We start from the raw sequence: 14,782 nt of genomic DNA, 5'->3' as shown, positions 1-14,782 counted from the left end.
TCTTCTCAATAAAAAATGTCCCGAGGAATCAGGAATGTTTTGTGCTGACAAAGACTCAGACTTTATGCCAAGGATATTTAGATGCTAATAAAAGAATTTAACGGGCATTTTGAAAAGATGCCGACATTCCATTTTGAAGTGCAGTTGGACAGAGCTCTAAGCCTTTGGGTTGAGGAGATGGCAGAATTGAAGCGAATGAGACTTGAACACATGAGATTGCCTCTTCCCAAGTCAGGTCTCTTTACTTCATTTTGCCCAGTATTGTTGACACTGGATGGCAGCTGCTCTCCAGGGTATCAGATAAGGGTGTAAACCATTGAACACGGAAAGAATGAAATGACAAGGATCTGTTTCCTGTTTCTATATTGCTTGTTTACATTCAGATGTTTCCCAAGGCCTGGAAAATTGGCAGAGGGTTACCTGTGCATTCCAGGATCATCGTTCCTGTAGAACAGTGGTAGTCAAACTGCGGCCCTCCAGATGTCCATGGCAGGGGCTCATGGGAATTGTAGTCCATGGAAATCTGGAGGGCCACAGTTTGACTACCCCTGCTGTAGAATGTGTGTTTCCAGTGCTGGGCTTACTGTTAATTGTGCACAAGACAGACACCAAAGTCATGAAAAGACCTGAAAATGTGTAAGACTGTTATATAGGGTAGAGAGGAGGAGGAGGAGGTTCTTATATGCCGCTTTTCCCTACCCGAAGGAGGCTCAAAGCGGCTTACATTCACCTTCCCATTCCTCTCCCCACAACAGACACCCTGTGGGGTGGGTGAGGCTGAGAGAGCGCTGATATCACTGCTCAGTCAGAACAGCTTTATCAGGGCTGTGGCAAGCCCAAGGTCACCCAGCTGGCTGCCTGTGGGGGAGCGTGGAATCAAACTGGGCTCACCAGATTAGAAGTCTGTGCCCCTAACCACTACACCAAGGTGGCTCTCTAGCTGTGGACTTGTTAATGTGATTGGGCAGATATATCTAGGCAACTTCAGTCACCACTGAATAAAGCAGATTGCTTTGAATCTTGTCTGGTTTCAAGCCTGGTTCGGGCCAGAAAAGATTTGGCTCTTGTAGTTAATGCTCTGGTTTAATCTATATCCACTCTGAGCAAGGCTGTTAACAATAGGAGGTGTTGGAGGTCATTAATTCACAGAGTTGCCAAGTCAGAAGTGACCTGAGGTCAGTTAACATGCACAGAATGTACTCTGTGTGTGGCTGCCCTTGAAAAGTGCTCAGAATATTCAGTTGATGCAGAATGGTGCAGCCAGGGAGTAGGTTCATAACTGGAGTAGGTCATGGGATCCATATCACTCCAGTGTTGGCCTATCTATCCTGGCTCCCAGTATGTTTCTGGTTACAGTTCGGGGTGATGGTGTTTTTCTCTGAAGTCTTGTATGGCTTGAGACCAGCAAGCCTGAAGGACTACTTTTGAACCTACCCAACCCTTGTGGTCATCTCCCAAGGTCCTGCTTTGTGTGCCCTTATCTTCTGAGATTAGATGGGTATTAACCTTCTGGATCTTGGCACTGAAACTCTGGAATTCTCTCTGCAGGGAGACTTGTCTGTTCCTTTCTGTTGCTCTCTTCTGCTGTTTTTGTCTGTTTTATCTTTAGTTTTTGTTCAATTTTAGCTTAGCTTTGTTTTTTAATCGTTTTAATTGTCTGCTTTTGTTTGGTTTTAGTGGATTTTATTAATCATGCATGTTTTAATCTGTTAACTGCCTTAGCAACCCTGGTGAATGCGGAAAAGCAAGTGTGATGGACAGCACCTGGAAAAGGAGATTCTGAGTGCTATAACAACAGCTACAGGTAGTGTGGTGTTAAGACGCCTCACTAGGCAGATACAAGCCAGAGTTACAAATAGCCTCGGAGCCCTGTGATTGGCTAGCTGACTGGGAGTTGTATTGGCTGTGGGCTGAAGGGAGTTTAGCTCAGTCTGGCTTGAGCCAGAGACAGTTCAGAGAGAAGTCTGACAAATGCTCAACTGAAAAACTCCTCTGAGGGGAAACTCTAGTGAGAGTACTGGGTTTTTGATGGGCAGAGCTAATCCACACAGTGCCTGGTCAGCTAGGGCAGACATTTGGCAGAGAGAATTTGGGTAGACCAATATTTTCTCCCAAATGAAGCCAAACTATGAGGTAAAACCTTCTAAGGAAATAAAGGCGGAGCCCTGGTTCGTTGTAAGGGGAAATCAGGGGAGTATTCCCAAAGTATGTATGTGTGAGGTAGAGTTTTAGTCACCTCAGGAAGGGAGAAAATTGTGGTTCATGCTCAGAATGCCTACTTTCTAGCAATCAGAAGGTAGTTCAGTGGAACGCACAAAGAACCAAATAAAACTAACGTGTTTTGGGATAAACACAATGAAAGAAACCTCTCAGTTAAACAGAAACCTTAACATCAGTCAGAAAAACCTGCAGACAGCTGAAAAGCTTGTAATTAAGACCTTGAAGCTGTGAAATAACTGATTTGTAAAAAGAAAAGTGATTCTTCCATTCCAACAACTCTTTCCCCTGTTTAAATTAAATCTTTACCTTGGGGAAAAAAGCCTTAGTGCTAAACTGGCTGAAGGGTTTGCTAAGAAAAGGGGGCTCTATGAGTAAAGCCAAAGAGATCCAACAGTGACTGTGTGGGTCAGGAAGTGTCATTTTGGTGGGAAAATTTACCTCAGCATAGGATTAGGGTGTAAAGAGGTATCTGTTAAAGCAGGCTATACATGTTGTAAGTAAATAATTATATTTAAAATGTTTGCATTATTAAATGAACTGCATGTTTCTAGTCTTCGCCAACTTGTTCTATCAGGGATCCTTTGGAGACAGCAGGGATGTTATGCAAAGCAAGACTATAATGGCATGCAGACATGAGTTATGTTTGCATGATTAAAGGGGATGGGAAAAAGTGAAAATGGGACCGCCTTTTCATGCAGTCCTTAGTGGACAAGTTCCCAGTTGGATTCTATTTGTATGTTCTGTGCAGGAGAGTTTTTAAATCACCCTGCACCTTCGGTGAGGGCGGTATATAAATATAATAATAAATAATAAATTAAGCCAGTTTAGGCGTTCATGTATAAATAAAAGAATTTATGTTTGCCTTCTGTGTTGATAGGATAGATTTTGCTCAGCAGACAGTCCTCTGCAATGGCAGTGTTTAAATTACTCCCTGTACTGAAGGAGACACCTGCTAACAATAAAGAGAACAATGCTTGGTATTTCTGCAGCTCCTGCCATATGAGGTTCTGAAAGCACATCACAAAAAATACAGATAGTAATTAAGCCTCATCACAGCTTTGCAGTAGCAAAGTAATAATGATCACATATTTTTCTGAGTACGGAAATTTGAACAGACCATAACGATGGGTAGGAAATTAACAGGAATTTCAGATTCTGAATTCTGAGCATTTATGGCTTGGCTAAGTTTGGCTGGTACTCATCCACAGCATGGGATAGAAAGGAATGGTGAACCACAAACTGTAGAAAGGGGGCAAGGCTAAACGCAGAGCCGTTACTGTAGTTCAGTTCCATACAGAAGACCACACAATACTGGTGCCCATAATGATGAAATTCCTTCTAATTATAAGAAGGAATTAACACCATCCACGAGCAGTGTTAGAAAAATGTATTAAGATTAGAGGAAAGTGAAGTATGCTACTCTCACAAAATATGAAACAATGACTGTAGCAACAAAAGAAAAATCAATCTAGTTAGCTTGTAACACTAAGCTGACTTTCCTTCTACCACAAAGACTGGGGAGCATAGTCCAACCTGAAAAAGTGAAGCTGAATTTGTCTTCATATTTTATTCAGTAATTTGAATCTCTCCTTGACAAAACCCTATATATAAATTTTGCTTAAATGCTCACTGCCATTTACATTTCATTAGCGGATGTCTTTGTTAAAACATAGCCCCAGGCCTTGTGAATGTGGAGGCATTTGCCTTTGAATTTTGATGCCTAGAAGACTGTTGGCCAAATGCCATTATTAGGATTAGCCTCTCTTTGACATACTTGTACAGTGTCCAAATGTTTAGTTACATCACCAGACTTATTTATAGCATTAAATTGCATCAATTGCATGGATAGACAAGAGGTAGATGATGAGCCTGGACCCGGAGAAAGAACGATGAGGAGACATCAGAAATTATCCAGACTTCATTGGCAACTTCCACTGATTCCTTCTTCCTTTTGCTCTAATGTAATTCTTCATGGCCCCATAGCCCACTCAAGCAGCATTTCATGGATATTAGTGGGGTTGCAATAGGATTGGGGAGGTGTTCCATTCTGCCATTGAAAAATTTAATCAGGATCTGTCCTGACCATTGTATTACTTAATAGCATATTATTGTCTTGCATCGCTTAAGCAATTGCAATTTCTTTGGACTGTATTCTGATCAATGAGATTTCAGTGTACCTAATCTAGTCAGAATAGGCTCATAATATTTCAAAATACTATTTTACTTTATTATAAAGCTTTCGTGAATGACAGCGGTGCCTGGTTCAGCCCATTATTTACTTAATGTCTGTTTGCACATTACTGAAGCAGAATATTTCCTTGTGTCCTATTCCCAAGTTGTGCCAGTAAAAGAAGCAAGCCCATAACCAATGTGGTGCAAACAAGGTCTGCGCCCCATTAATCTTTTGCCATGCCCCTCCAATCAGCACCAGAAATTGATATGAAATCTGTCACAAGTCTTCTGGCAGTGAGGGAGAGCATTTTGCTCCCTCCTTCAGCCTCCTTCCCCAGTCAATGAGTGACACAGTCTCCTTTACTCCTTCCACTTCCCTCCCAGGTTTTGCCAATGAAGGCGAGAGCCCTCATAACTCTTTCTCTCTGCCCCCCCCAGGCTTTGTCAATGAGGCTGTGTGTCACCCTTCCTCTTCCTGCTTTCCTCTCTACCTTTCCCTTTGCGTTTTATGTCCTGCCCAAATCAGTTGCTCCTACATGCTCTGAAGCATGTGATCCAGTCCTTTTCACACCTTACCTTGCTGGCTCATGCCAATCATGAATTCCCCTCATCATCAACACATAAGATATTGGGGGGGGGGTTCCTTTTGCTTTGCAGGGGGAACTATTCAAAGGTGGCTGGAAACATAGGGGGTGGGTGGATTCTGACTTTCACAAGTGGACTTATGACCATTTTACAGTTTATGTGGGCACCTGCTTAGCTGTTGCCCTTAAAATTCTTATCAGGGAGAGCTTTACATCACAAGCCCACAGTGCATCAGGGTGTCACAGCATTCTAAAATCACTATAAAATGGCAATGATGAATTGGTGCTGGCCATAATATTGCCTTATCCTTTAGCTGTCTGTATCTGTAGGGAAGAGCCCTTTCCAGCTTTCCATTTAATGTGTGTGAAGCAATAAAGCCGCCCTTCCCCTGAATCAGAGGCACCATCTATCCAAGAAAATACTCTTCTGTGAGCAAAGCCTCATTTTATGAAACAGACACATTGGGGTATTTTGCATTATGGAAAAGTCACAAAAAGACTGCCAAAAAAATGTCTTATTCCTCAATTCTGCATCTGTGGCTAGTTTTGCCATGCGAAACTTATCATGTCATTTTTGGTTATGCATTACAAATGCTGCCCAGCATGCCTTCAGCATGTTATCATCGAGGCTTCTGAAACTTGTTTTTCACTGACTTTTCCTGTATTACAGTGCTGAGAACACTCCTTTTGTGATGCAGAAATGTCAGCATGTTTTGGTCTCCTCCCCTTTTCTCCTCGCAGTCTTTTGTCTACCAATGGGAGCTCTGCCTTTGCCAGCGATCACATGAACATGACATTTGCCTTGGCAGCTAAGCCTTATTGCTATGTAAATTAATAGAAATTACCCTGTGGTATTTATGGCAGTGAAACACTCCTGAAACTACAAAGTTCTACCTCTGATCAGTGACCATGGTGGAGGGGCTCAAGGCACCTGCTTCTGATTTCTGCTTCCTCAGTGTCAGCGATCACGTGAACATGCAACTTGATTCAGTCTCTCATAGCCCATAATAGGTCTCTGGCCATAATCACTCACTTTAAAGTGATTTCCCCCAGAAAGCAGTCCTTCATAGTTTGATTTCCGCAGACCAAGGCTCTGTCTTAAAGATACTGGCTTGAATTGAAGTGTTAATTGTGGTTGCTAGTTCCCTAGCAAGGTCATTATTATTATTATTATTATTATTATTATTATTATTATTATTATTATTATTATTATTATTATTATTATTATTATTATCTTTCGATTTATTGCCTGCCACTCCCTTACGGCTCGTGGCGGGTTACGACATTTTAAAAACCCCAATAAAATCCATTAAAATCCCTCAACAACAATTACAATATAACATTATCGGTTAGCAAGCTACCCTGGCAAGATAGGCTAATCAACCTCCCCCTCCTACTACAAGCAGGTGGAGAGGGGATACTGATGGTACTAATCCCCAATCTCAATCCCGGGTCCCCGGGGGGGGGGCATAGATGTTCGCCTCAGCCTCAACCGTAAACCTGGCGGAAGAGCTCAGTCTTGCAGGCCCTGCGGAATGATGGAAGATCTTGCAGGGCACGCAGCTCTCCTGGGAGCTCATTCCACCAGGTAGGGGCCAGGACCAAAAAGGCCCTGGCCCTGGTCGAGGCCAGGCATGCTTCCCTGGGGCCGGGAACAACCAGCAGATTTTCTCCTGCAGAACGTAAGGCTCTGCAGGGGGCATAGGGCGATAGACTCTCATTCTAGTCTCTCTCCCAGTGACAAGGGAGACTGAATGACAAGGGAGGTACTAAGAAGATTCAGTGTCTCAAAATGCAGAATAATATATGACATAGTTTCTGTGAGTGCTGTCAAGCATGGATAACTGCAAACGTTTTAAAAAGGAGTGAATTAAAGGGTGGGTTAAATTAAAATGGTGTTTAGCGCTGCATGCATAAGGGGCCATTGTTGATGGGAGGTGGACTCCCTTTTGGCACTCTGCAATCCTGGAAGGTGAAATTAATTATATGGGGGGATCTTTTTGCATTTGCAAGACTCTGCTCATCATGTGTAAGTAAAGGAAGGGGACATTTGGTTTTAAACAAAATGGGTTATTGTAGAATGACCCCTTTGTAGGGACTTGGCTCTATGTCATATCTTGTTCACTGAGCTCCACATTCCCAAATACAGTTGTGGCTTTGAAGTTGTTGCTGATAGTTCTTGCTTCAATTGTATCAGCAGAAAGGAGCTTACCAGGATCAACCCATTGTTTTAGCAGTCCTGCCAACTGAATCACCTGAAGCAGAATATGTAAATTCTGATACCATGATTCACCATTTTGCTTCTGAAAAATAAAGTAGAAAGCTTTTGATTAATTGCGCCTAGAGATATAACTATCTAGCAGATTTCCAGGGCTTCACTTTAATGCATACATCACTGTCTGGATCAGGCTTTCTCAACTAGAATTTTGTGAAATGCTGGGGTTTTGCAGCAGCAGTCTGTAATCATGCAGCATCTTGCACTGCCCATTGCCCCGTTTAAGATTACAGCATTTATATTCTACCCAGGTTGTGAATTGCTTCACTTCTTTTTTTTTGGGGGGGGGGATTAGAGGGAACAGTGCTCACCACCACTGTACTTATTTGCCCTCCCAATAAACCTTTCCTGGCTACCAGCCTGAATAGAAGGGATAAAGGAACAGTGCAGAACACATAGCCCATGTGAGACAATGATGTCAGTACTTCACTGTGCCTTCTGTCTAAGGTGCTTTGGTTTAGTGGGAGAGCATTTGATTTGTATACAGAAGATTACAGGTTCAATCCCCACCCTTTCCTGTTGAAAGGATCAGGCAGCAAGTAATGTTGAAAGACTTCTGCCCGAGACCACAGTTAGCCAATGCCAGTCAGAGAAGAGCTTGATAAACCAAAAGTCTGATTGGTTCATGTGTTTCTGTTAGGCCAGCAGTCATCCAAAATTTTAACCCCACAAAAGACAAAAACAGAAGAACCTAAACGTAGAAGAAGAGTTGGTTCTTATATGCCGCTTTTCTCTACCTGAAGGAGGCTCAAAGCGGCTTACAATCCGCTTCCCTTTCCTCTCCCTACAACAGACACCCTGTGAGGTGGGTGAGGCTGAGAGAGCCCTGATATCACTGCTCAGTCAGAACAGCTTTATCAGTGCCATGGTGAGCCCAAGGTCAGCCAGCATGTGGGGGACTGCAAAATCAAACCCAGCTCGCCAGATTAGAAGTCCGCACTCCTAACCACTACACCAAACTGGCTCTCATAAATATGTACCAGCTAAATAAACATAAATAACCCCCCACCCACCCACAAACACACAGCCTGTGTAATAGACTGATGACTGTAATTTAAGTTAGTTCATTATTTGGGAACCTAATCTTCTGTTGGTACCCCAGACATCATTAAATTATCTTTTTTTTTTTTTAGGTGCTGCATTTGTGTGTTCTTTCTCTGTAAACCAAAGATTTGATTTCTCTTTCTTTCTCTTTTGGCCAGATTGACCATTTCTGCAGAATGCCCCATGCAGCTCGAAGACTTCCCTATGGATGCCCATTCTTGTCCTTTAAAATTTGGAAGCTGTAAGTGTTGCATTGCTATTTTGATTGGGCTTGTGTGGTCAATGGGGGCAGCTTGAATATATGTTGACTCTGGACCATAGAAACTACATAGGAGTTAGAGACCTTTTTGGGGTCAAGCCACTTTCTGCTGTATTGTTGATCAAATTAGCCTGACTGCTTTCATAGACTCCCAATAACAATTATGCCAGCAGGGAACCAGGAACAGAGTGGCATTGCATGAGCAAGCAAATGGATCCGGCTTATGAGGTGTGCACCGAATCACAGGATTTGTTCTAGAAGGTGGTGATTTGGACTCTTTTGTGGGGTTATGAAAATGGTGTGTGTGTTAATGGCTTGATGTAGTGGTTAAGGGCAGCAGCTTCTATTCTGGGGAGCCAAGTTTGATTCCCTGCTCCTCCACATGCAGCTGGCTGGGTGACCTTGGGCTAGTCATAGTCCTTATAGAGCTGTTATCAGAGAGCAGCCCTGGAAAAACTCTCTCAGCCCCACCTACCTCACAGGGGATCTTTTGTGGGTAGAGATTGTAAACTGCTCTGAGATTGTAAACTGGGTAGTGAAAAATGGGGTATAAAAACAACTCTTTATCTGTGGAGCCATTGCCTGTGTCTCCATTACAGTCCATGTGAGAAAATATTGTGGGGTGATACATTTTATTAATAATTAGAACTGGCCTGTGGCACAGTTCTTCATCATGAGCTGTAAACAGAACAAGACATTGAGGGTCACTAGGGGGTGAGTAGTTTTGTGAAAAGGGTAACTCTGTTCAATCTTAAAATTGCACTAGGATTGTATTTACAGGTGTGCTATGATGCGATATTCTGCCATCCAGTACGAATAACATTTCAGCAGATATATAAACATGTATTGAATTATTTCTCCAGAGACAATGTGCTTGCTTTTTCTCAGAAATGTTACAATCTTGTACAATAAGTGTAAACAACAAACTTATTGTGTGTGTGATGAACTCCATTTTTAAAAGCTTAGAACTGCTGTGTAAACAGTAAACAGACTGTGAGAGGTTAATTCTTCAAAAAGTCAGAAAAAAACTTGGGTAAGATTTCTGGGCAAATCAAGGGAAAAATTTCTGTGGTAACTGAGGTAAAATCAGTACATGCATAGACTTTAGATTTTATATTTCAGGTTAATGAGAGTGTCTTAGGCCAGGAAGTTTTTGTTCCAGTGTTTTGAAAATACTCCAATACACTTTCTTTGTGTATTCTCTGCCTCTTCATTTCCAGAAGGTTGGTACATTCTTTCCAGTACCCAAGGCCCTTCTCTTGAAACACCAGTACTAGTCTTTTTAACTGACAAGGTCTCCAAAGGCCACACCAGAATAGGAATCTCTCCACTCCTCGGAGCGAACTCCCACAACTTCCATTCTCCTCTCACTAGAATGGAAGTCTCCACCTAACTACCCGCTCATCCTTGCCAACTTTCTCAAGTTCTGTCTGTGTTAAACTGTTTTCAGTCAGGGATGAATTCTGAAACTTCTCAACTAGGTATTTACCTCTTCTCAACTAGGGTTGAAATCAGACTGAAGTCTCCTTACCATCTGGTTCCGAAGTCTCATTGGGCTCAGCTGTTGCTGACCAATACAATCTCTTGGAATAGCCTGTCACTCAAGGCTCTCTGGTTCTATGAAGAATCAACTTTGTAGTCCTTTATCTGTGTACACAGGAATTCTAAGCTTTTAAAAGTCCAGTTTATCACAGTGTATTGGAGTGATGACTTGTTGCTAGTCATGAAATTTTGGCTATTTCTGCAAAATATTGACTTGTTAGCCATAGTTTACTTTAAAAATAACCTGAGGGATGGGGATTGTAGAATAATACATAAATAAAAAGCTCTTAAGGAATCTGCAGACTAGACTACTGCTGCATTCTCATTTCAGTAATGCAGCAAAAAAAAAATCTCAGAAGGTTTTGAAAGCTCCCAATCTGTGTGATTAGGGAGTTTAAAACCAAGTGAGTGGCAGTGTTGCATCAAGCCTTTCCCCCTGCCGGTGGTACCAATTTAGATGATGATGTTAGCCATTCAGTCAAGTCCAATTCTTGGCGATCCTGTAGCAGAACTGCTGCCACTATTTCTGATCTTTCACCGCTTCTTTTAGCTGTGTAATGTTCTGGCCAATGTCCACTTTGATCGTATCTTAAGCACCGCATTCTTTGTTGGCCTGGTTTCCTTTTTCCACTGACCAATTTAGATGTGATAATCTAATTAAGATGAATCTTTCAGCACAATGTGCATGGTAGTGTTTATCTACTTCTGAAACCATATTTCTTTCTTACAATGGAAAGGCCAGAAACTTGGTGTTTATGAAACCATATTTCTTTCTTACAATGGAAAGGCCAGAAACTTGGTGTTTAGTGGATAGTAAATGTTGCTTCTTTCAAGCTCGTCTATTTAGTGAAATATCATAAGACAGCAGTAATATATTCTGATCAACTACCTGTGGTTTGTAACTCTGAAAACCTTTTGCACCAGGTCTGTCTTGTTAGCATCAGTTTTGAAAAAACAGGGTTGGACAAGAAAATTGCAGAGGACAAGAGAATTAAGTTATAAGACAAACAGCAACATTTCTCCTCGAAGCTCTCATTACTGCTTATTGCACCACTCACTTCCTTTTAAAATGGAAGCTTCATATTCAGAGGAACTAATAGATTGTGGCAACAAATAACCTTATTGTGTTATAGTAATATTAGTAATCACTAGATTTCTTAAAAAGGTTTCTTCTGGTCGCATGAGAAGTGGCATCTATGGGGGGCAGAGGCAAGGAAGATGTGGCAATGTAGGTAGGACCTGTAAAACACACACACTTCCCCATCTACAGAGCACGCAATGAATCTTCAACTGTTGTCTTTCTGGAATAACTATGTTAAACCAGGATCGGGAATGATCACAGCAAAACAGTATTGTGAATGTGCTGCCCCCCCCCCCCCCCCCAAGAAAAAACCCTCCTGCCAGTTTACTGGAGTAAAACTTCTCTGTGGCTAGGAGCAAAAACAAAGAGTTTTGGTCTTTTGTCTCATTTAATATAAATATATGCTGATTCTTGCCTTTTTGGTTTGTGAGATACAGCTTTCTTTTTCACTTATATAAATGTCAAGGCATTATTTGCAATTAAATATATTAATTCTCTCATATACTTTCATTAAATATTTGAGGACAGGATATATCACTATGCAGAAAGAGTTCCACATACCTGCCTTCTCATTTAGGCTGTGTTTAATCTTAGCACTATGGGACAGTGTTCAGCCAGGCATGGCTCTCTAGCATGCAGATGGCGGTCGGCTTGACTTGGCAGTCCAGAATCCAGGAGTCAAGGTTTCTGGCATCACGTTTTAGATTGATTCCTGTTCCAATAACTTCCATGAGGTGAGAAGCTCGTGGAGGTGGTGGGAAATGCTGTCAAGTCATAGCTGATCTATGGTGACCCTACATAGTTTTCAAGGCAAGAGACATACAGAGGGGGTTTGCCATTGCCTCCCTCCATGCCATGACCCTGGCATTCCTTGGAGGTCTCCCATCCAAATACTAGCCAAGGATGACCCTGGCTTAGGTTCTGAGATCTGATGAGATCAGGCTTAGGCTGGGATATCCAGGTCAGGACAGTTAAGTCTTTACCTGTACCAAACCAAGTTGTTTCATGGCCAACTGGAGCACCCCACATCCAAGCCCAACAGTTTACCCACTCCACCACACTAGCTTGTCATGTTGTTTGGCCTTTAGTACAAAGCCTCAGTCATGGATGTTCAGGTTCCAACTTGGCAACCCAGTTAAGACATGATGGAGGTCTGTACCTTCCAGTGTGAGCTGTTTTTTTTTTGGCATTTATTTGTTATTATTTATTTATTGTATTTATATACATCACAAAGGACTGCTTCATGCCAGTGCTCTGAGAACTGTATATAGTTGTAAACACTGCTTATCCATTTCCACACTGTATTGTTTCTTGGCAGAATTCATTGACATAACAAGGCAAAGTAAGTGAAGTAGAAACAACTTCTACATTTTGCCCAAAAAGTAGCAGTTGTTAGCATGACAAGCCCCCCCCCCCCACTTTCATCTGTGCTGTTCTGGTCATGAGATGGATAACTGCAGATCTGCATTTTGCCTCTTATCTCAATTAAAATCAACTGTGACTTATTTTTGTGGGTAGGGCTGTTAGTCAAGAGGGGGCTTGTACTTCCCTTGGAATACACACCTCTTTCTTTTCTTGGAGGGGGGGGGAGAGGATCGAAGAAGGCAGAGGAGTGAGAAAAAAATCCAAGACCAACAGAAGTTGAGAGAAATTGGGGCTTCTCCTTTAAGGCAAGCTTGTCACATGGCCACCTTTGGCCTAACTGGGCGTCTCTACCACGGAGGTTCAAAACAGCCTGCTTTCTTTAATCCGAATCTTGAAATATTGAGTATTAAAATCACTCTAAGATATCGCACAATAAAGGTAGGGTCTCTCCGGATCAATCCTTCTTGCTACAGAAGGAAAATTTAAATCACCCCAAATCAAAATGGAAATCGCATTCTGTGTAGAAGGCAGGGACTGAATTGACCTGGGATTGGAATAAGTTTATACCCAGATCTCTGTAGTCTGGAGATGAGCTGAGATTCAGGGAGGTCCCACCTGGAGGCTGGCTTCCCTACTGTCCTCCATGTAGCAACATGACAATGCCCACTGCTTAAAACATTCTTGGCTAATTCCACAGGAAAGCCGTGTGGAAGGCAAACAGAGGCTCCCAGCACTGCTGTTTAGGTTGCGACGTCAACTGGTGTTTCGAGAGTGCCAAGATTGGCACACGGGCAGGAATTCATAAAGAGGTTTCCCATTTGTAAAGAAAAATCAAAGGTGACATGAAAATGACTCACGCACTTGGCAGCCTTGCAAACTCGAACCCACGGATGTATTCAGTCTTGAACCCAGTAATTTGTTTCCTTTTCAGTCTCTGCAGGCCATCTTGAATGTCTCCAAATGTGTCTAGGCTCTGAGCCACTTTGCATGTAGGAGTACTCATTGTTTGGCAACCTTGGCTATTGTGGGCTTTACAAAAAGGAAATTAGAGGCACTTCCTTTTGCTTTATCATTTTTTTTTCTTTTGCTGTTGTTTAAACATTGGAAACGTGGGCATAAATGGGATCCCTGCATGCAAGGGGAAGTGACAGCCAACAGGTCAGCCTTCACTTTGTTAATCAGACTGCCTTTCCCCAAAAAAAACACAAAATGTTCCTCCCAGCCACAGCATGACAAACTTGTATTAAATTAGCCCCTGCAAGAGTACCGCAACTGATGTAAAATCTATAATGCTTTCCTGCCGAGTCTGCTACAAATAGTGTATGCCCTTCCTGATTCTTCTGCCTTTCCCTTTTTCTTTTAAGTGGCTTTCCTATTGAAAGTCTGTTTCTTTTTCTCCACGTTAAAAAATAAAGGGGCGGGGATATTATGGAAGTTAATTTTGATCTGGAACAATGGAGTAGATTGTGGGGAGGAGTCGCCCAGGCAGGCATAGGGTGGGGGGGGGATAGCAGGAGGGCCATACCACGTAGAGGGCAGAAATAGCATTAGATGGAAACAAGATGTGCTGGATCAAACTAGTGATAACCAGAAGCAATGGGGAAGGCACGGTACATTATGATCTTTGAAATATTTATTTATTATATTTATATTCACCCTCCCCGGAGACTGTGTTCGGAATAAACATTTTTTACTAGAATGCCTTGGTTAGCGATGCAGATCAATAATTTCTCTTTTTAAAGGGTATTCCCCCCCCCGAAGTTGTGTATGTAGACATGTGGATGGTGAAGATTTGGTAGTTACTTACTTATTTAATATAGTTCTAGACCACTTTTCTGCTGTGCTCAAAGCAGTTTCCAACATAAACCAAAACCAACCATTTAAAAGCAGGGGTGGATTAAAGCAACCCTGAAATGTCACTTGGTAAATAAACACATTAAAATCAGGCTATGTAAAAGTCCTTCTTAAACTGTGCAAGGGAAGAGGCATTATACAGAGCTGGAGTTGCCACTGAAAACATCCTAGCAATCAACAAACTCATAGAAAACAAACCGGGAAAGGGGGGGGGGTGACTTAAGGGTCATCTGAAGATCAGAACCAGCATCTTGAACTGGAGTGGGGGAATGCTGTTGAAATATTGCACTAACACTGAGCTGTTTTATTCTGGACTAGCTGCAGTTTCTAAATAATCTTCAAGGGGAGCTCCACAATGAGTTAATTACAGGAATCTACTCTAAAGT

General features: G+C 42.2%; 1 protein-coding gene across 2 annotated transcripts in view; it reads left to right on the top strand.

Moving 5' to 3' along the window:
- GABRA5 (gamma-aminobutyric acid type A receptor subunit alpha5) overlaps positions 1-14,782 on the top strand; it is an 82,093-nt gene that overhangs the window by 34,082 nt on the left and 33,229 nt on the right. For both annotated transcript variants that reach the window (XM_077343435.1, XM_077343433.1), the window contains exon 6: positions 8,454-8,536. In XM_077343435.1, coding sequence (XP_077199550.1) covers positions 8,454-8,536 — 83 coding nt within the window. The remainder of the gene's footprint in view (positions 1-8,453; positions 8,537-14,782) is intronic.

Source organism: Paroedura picta, chromosome 6, assembly GCF_049243985.1.
Source record: "Paroedura picta isolate Pp20150507F chromosome 6, Ppicta_v3.0, whole genome shotgun sequence".
Taxonomy (NCBI): Eukaryota; Metazoa; Chordata; class Lepidosauria; order Squamata; family Gekkonidae; genus Paroedura; species Paroedura picta.
The sequence above is the reverse complement of the archived record's forward strand: the minus strand, read 5'-3'. Positions and strand labels throughout refer to the sequence as shown.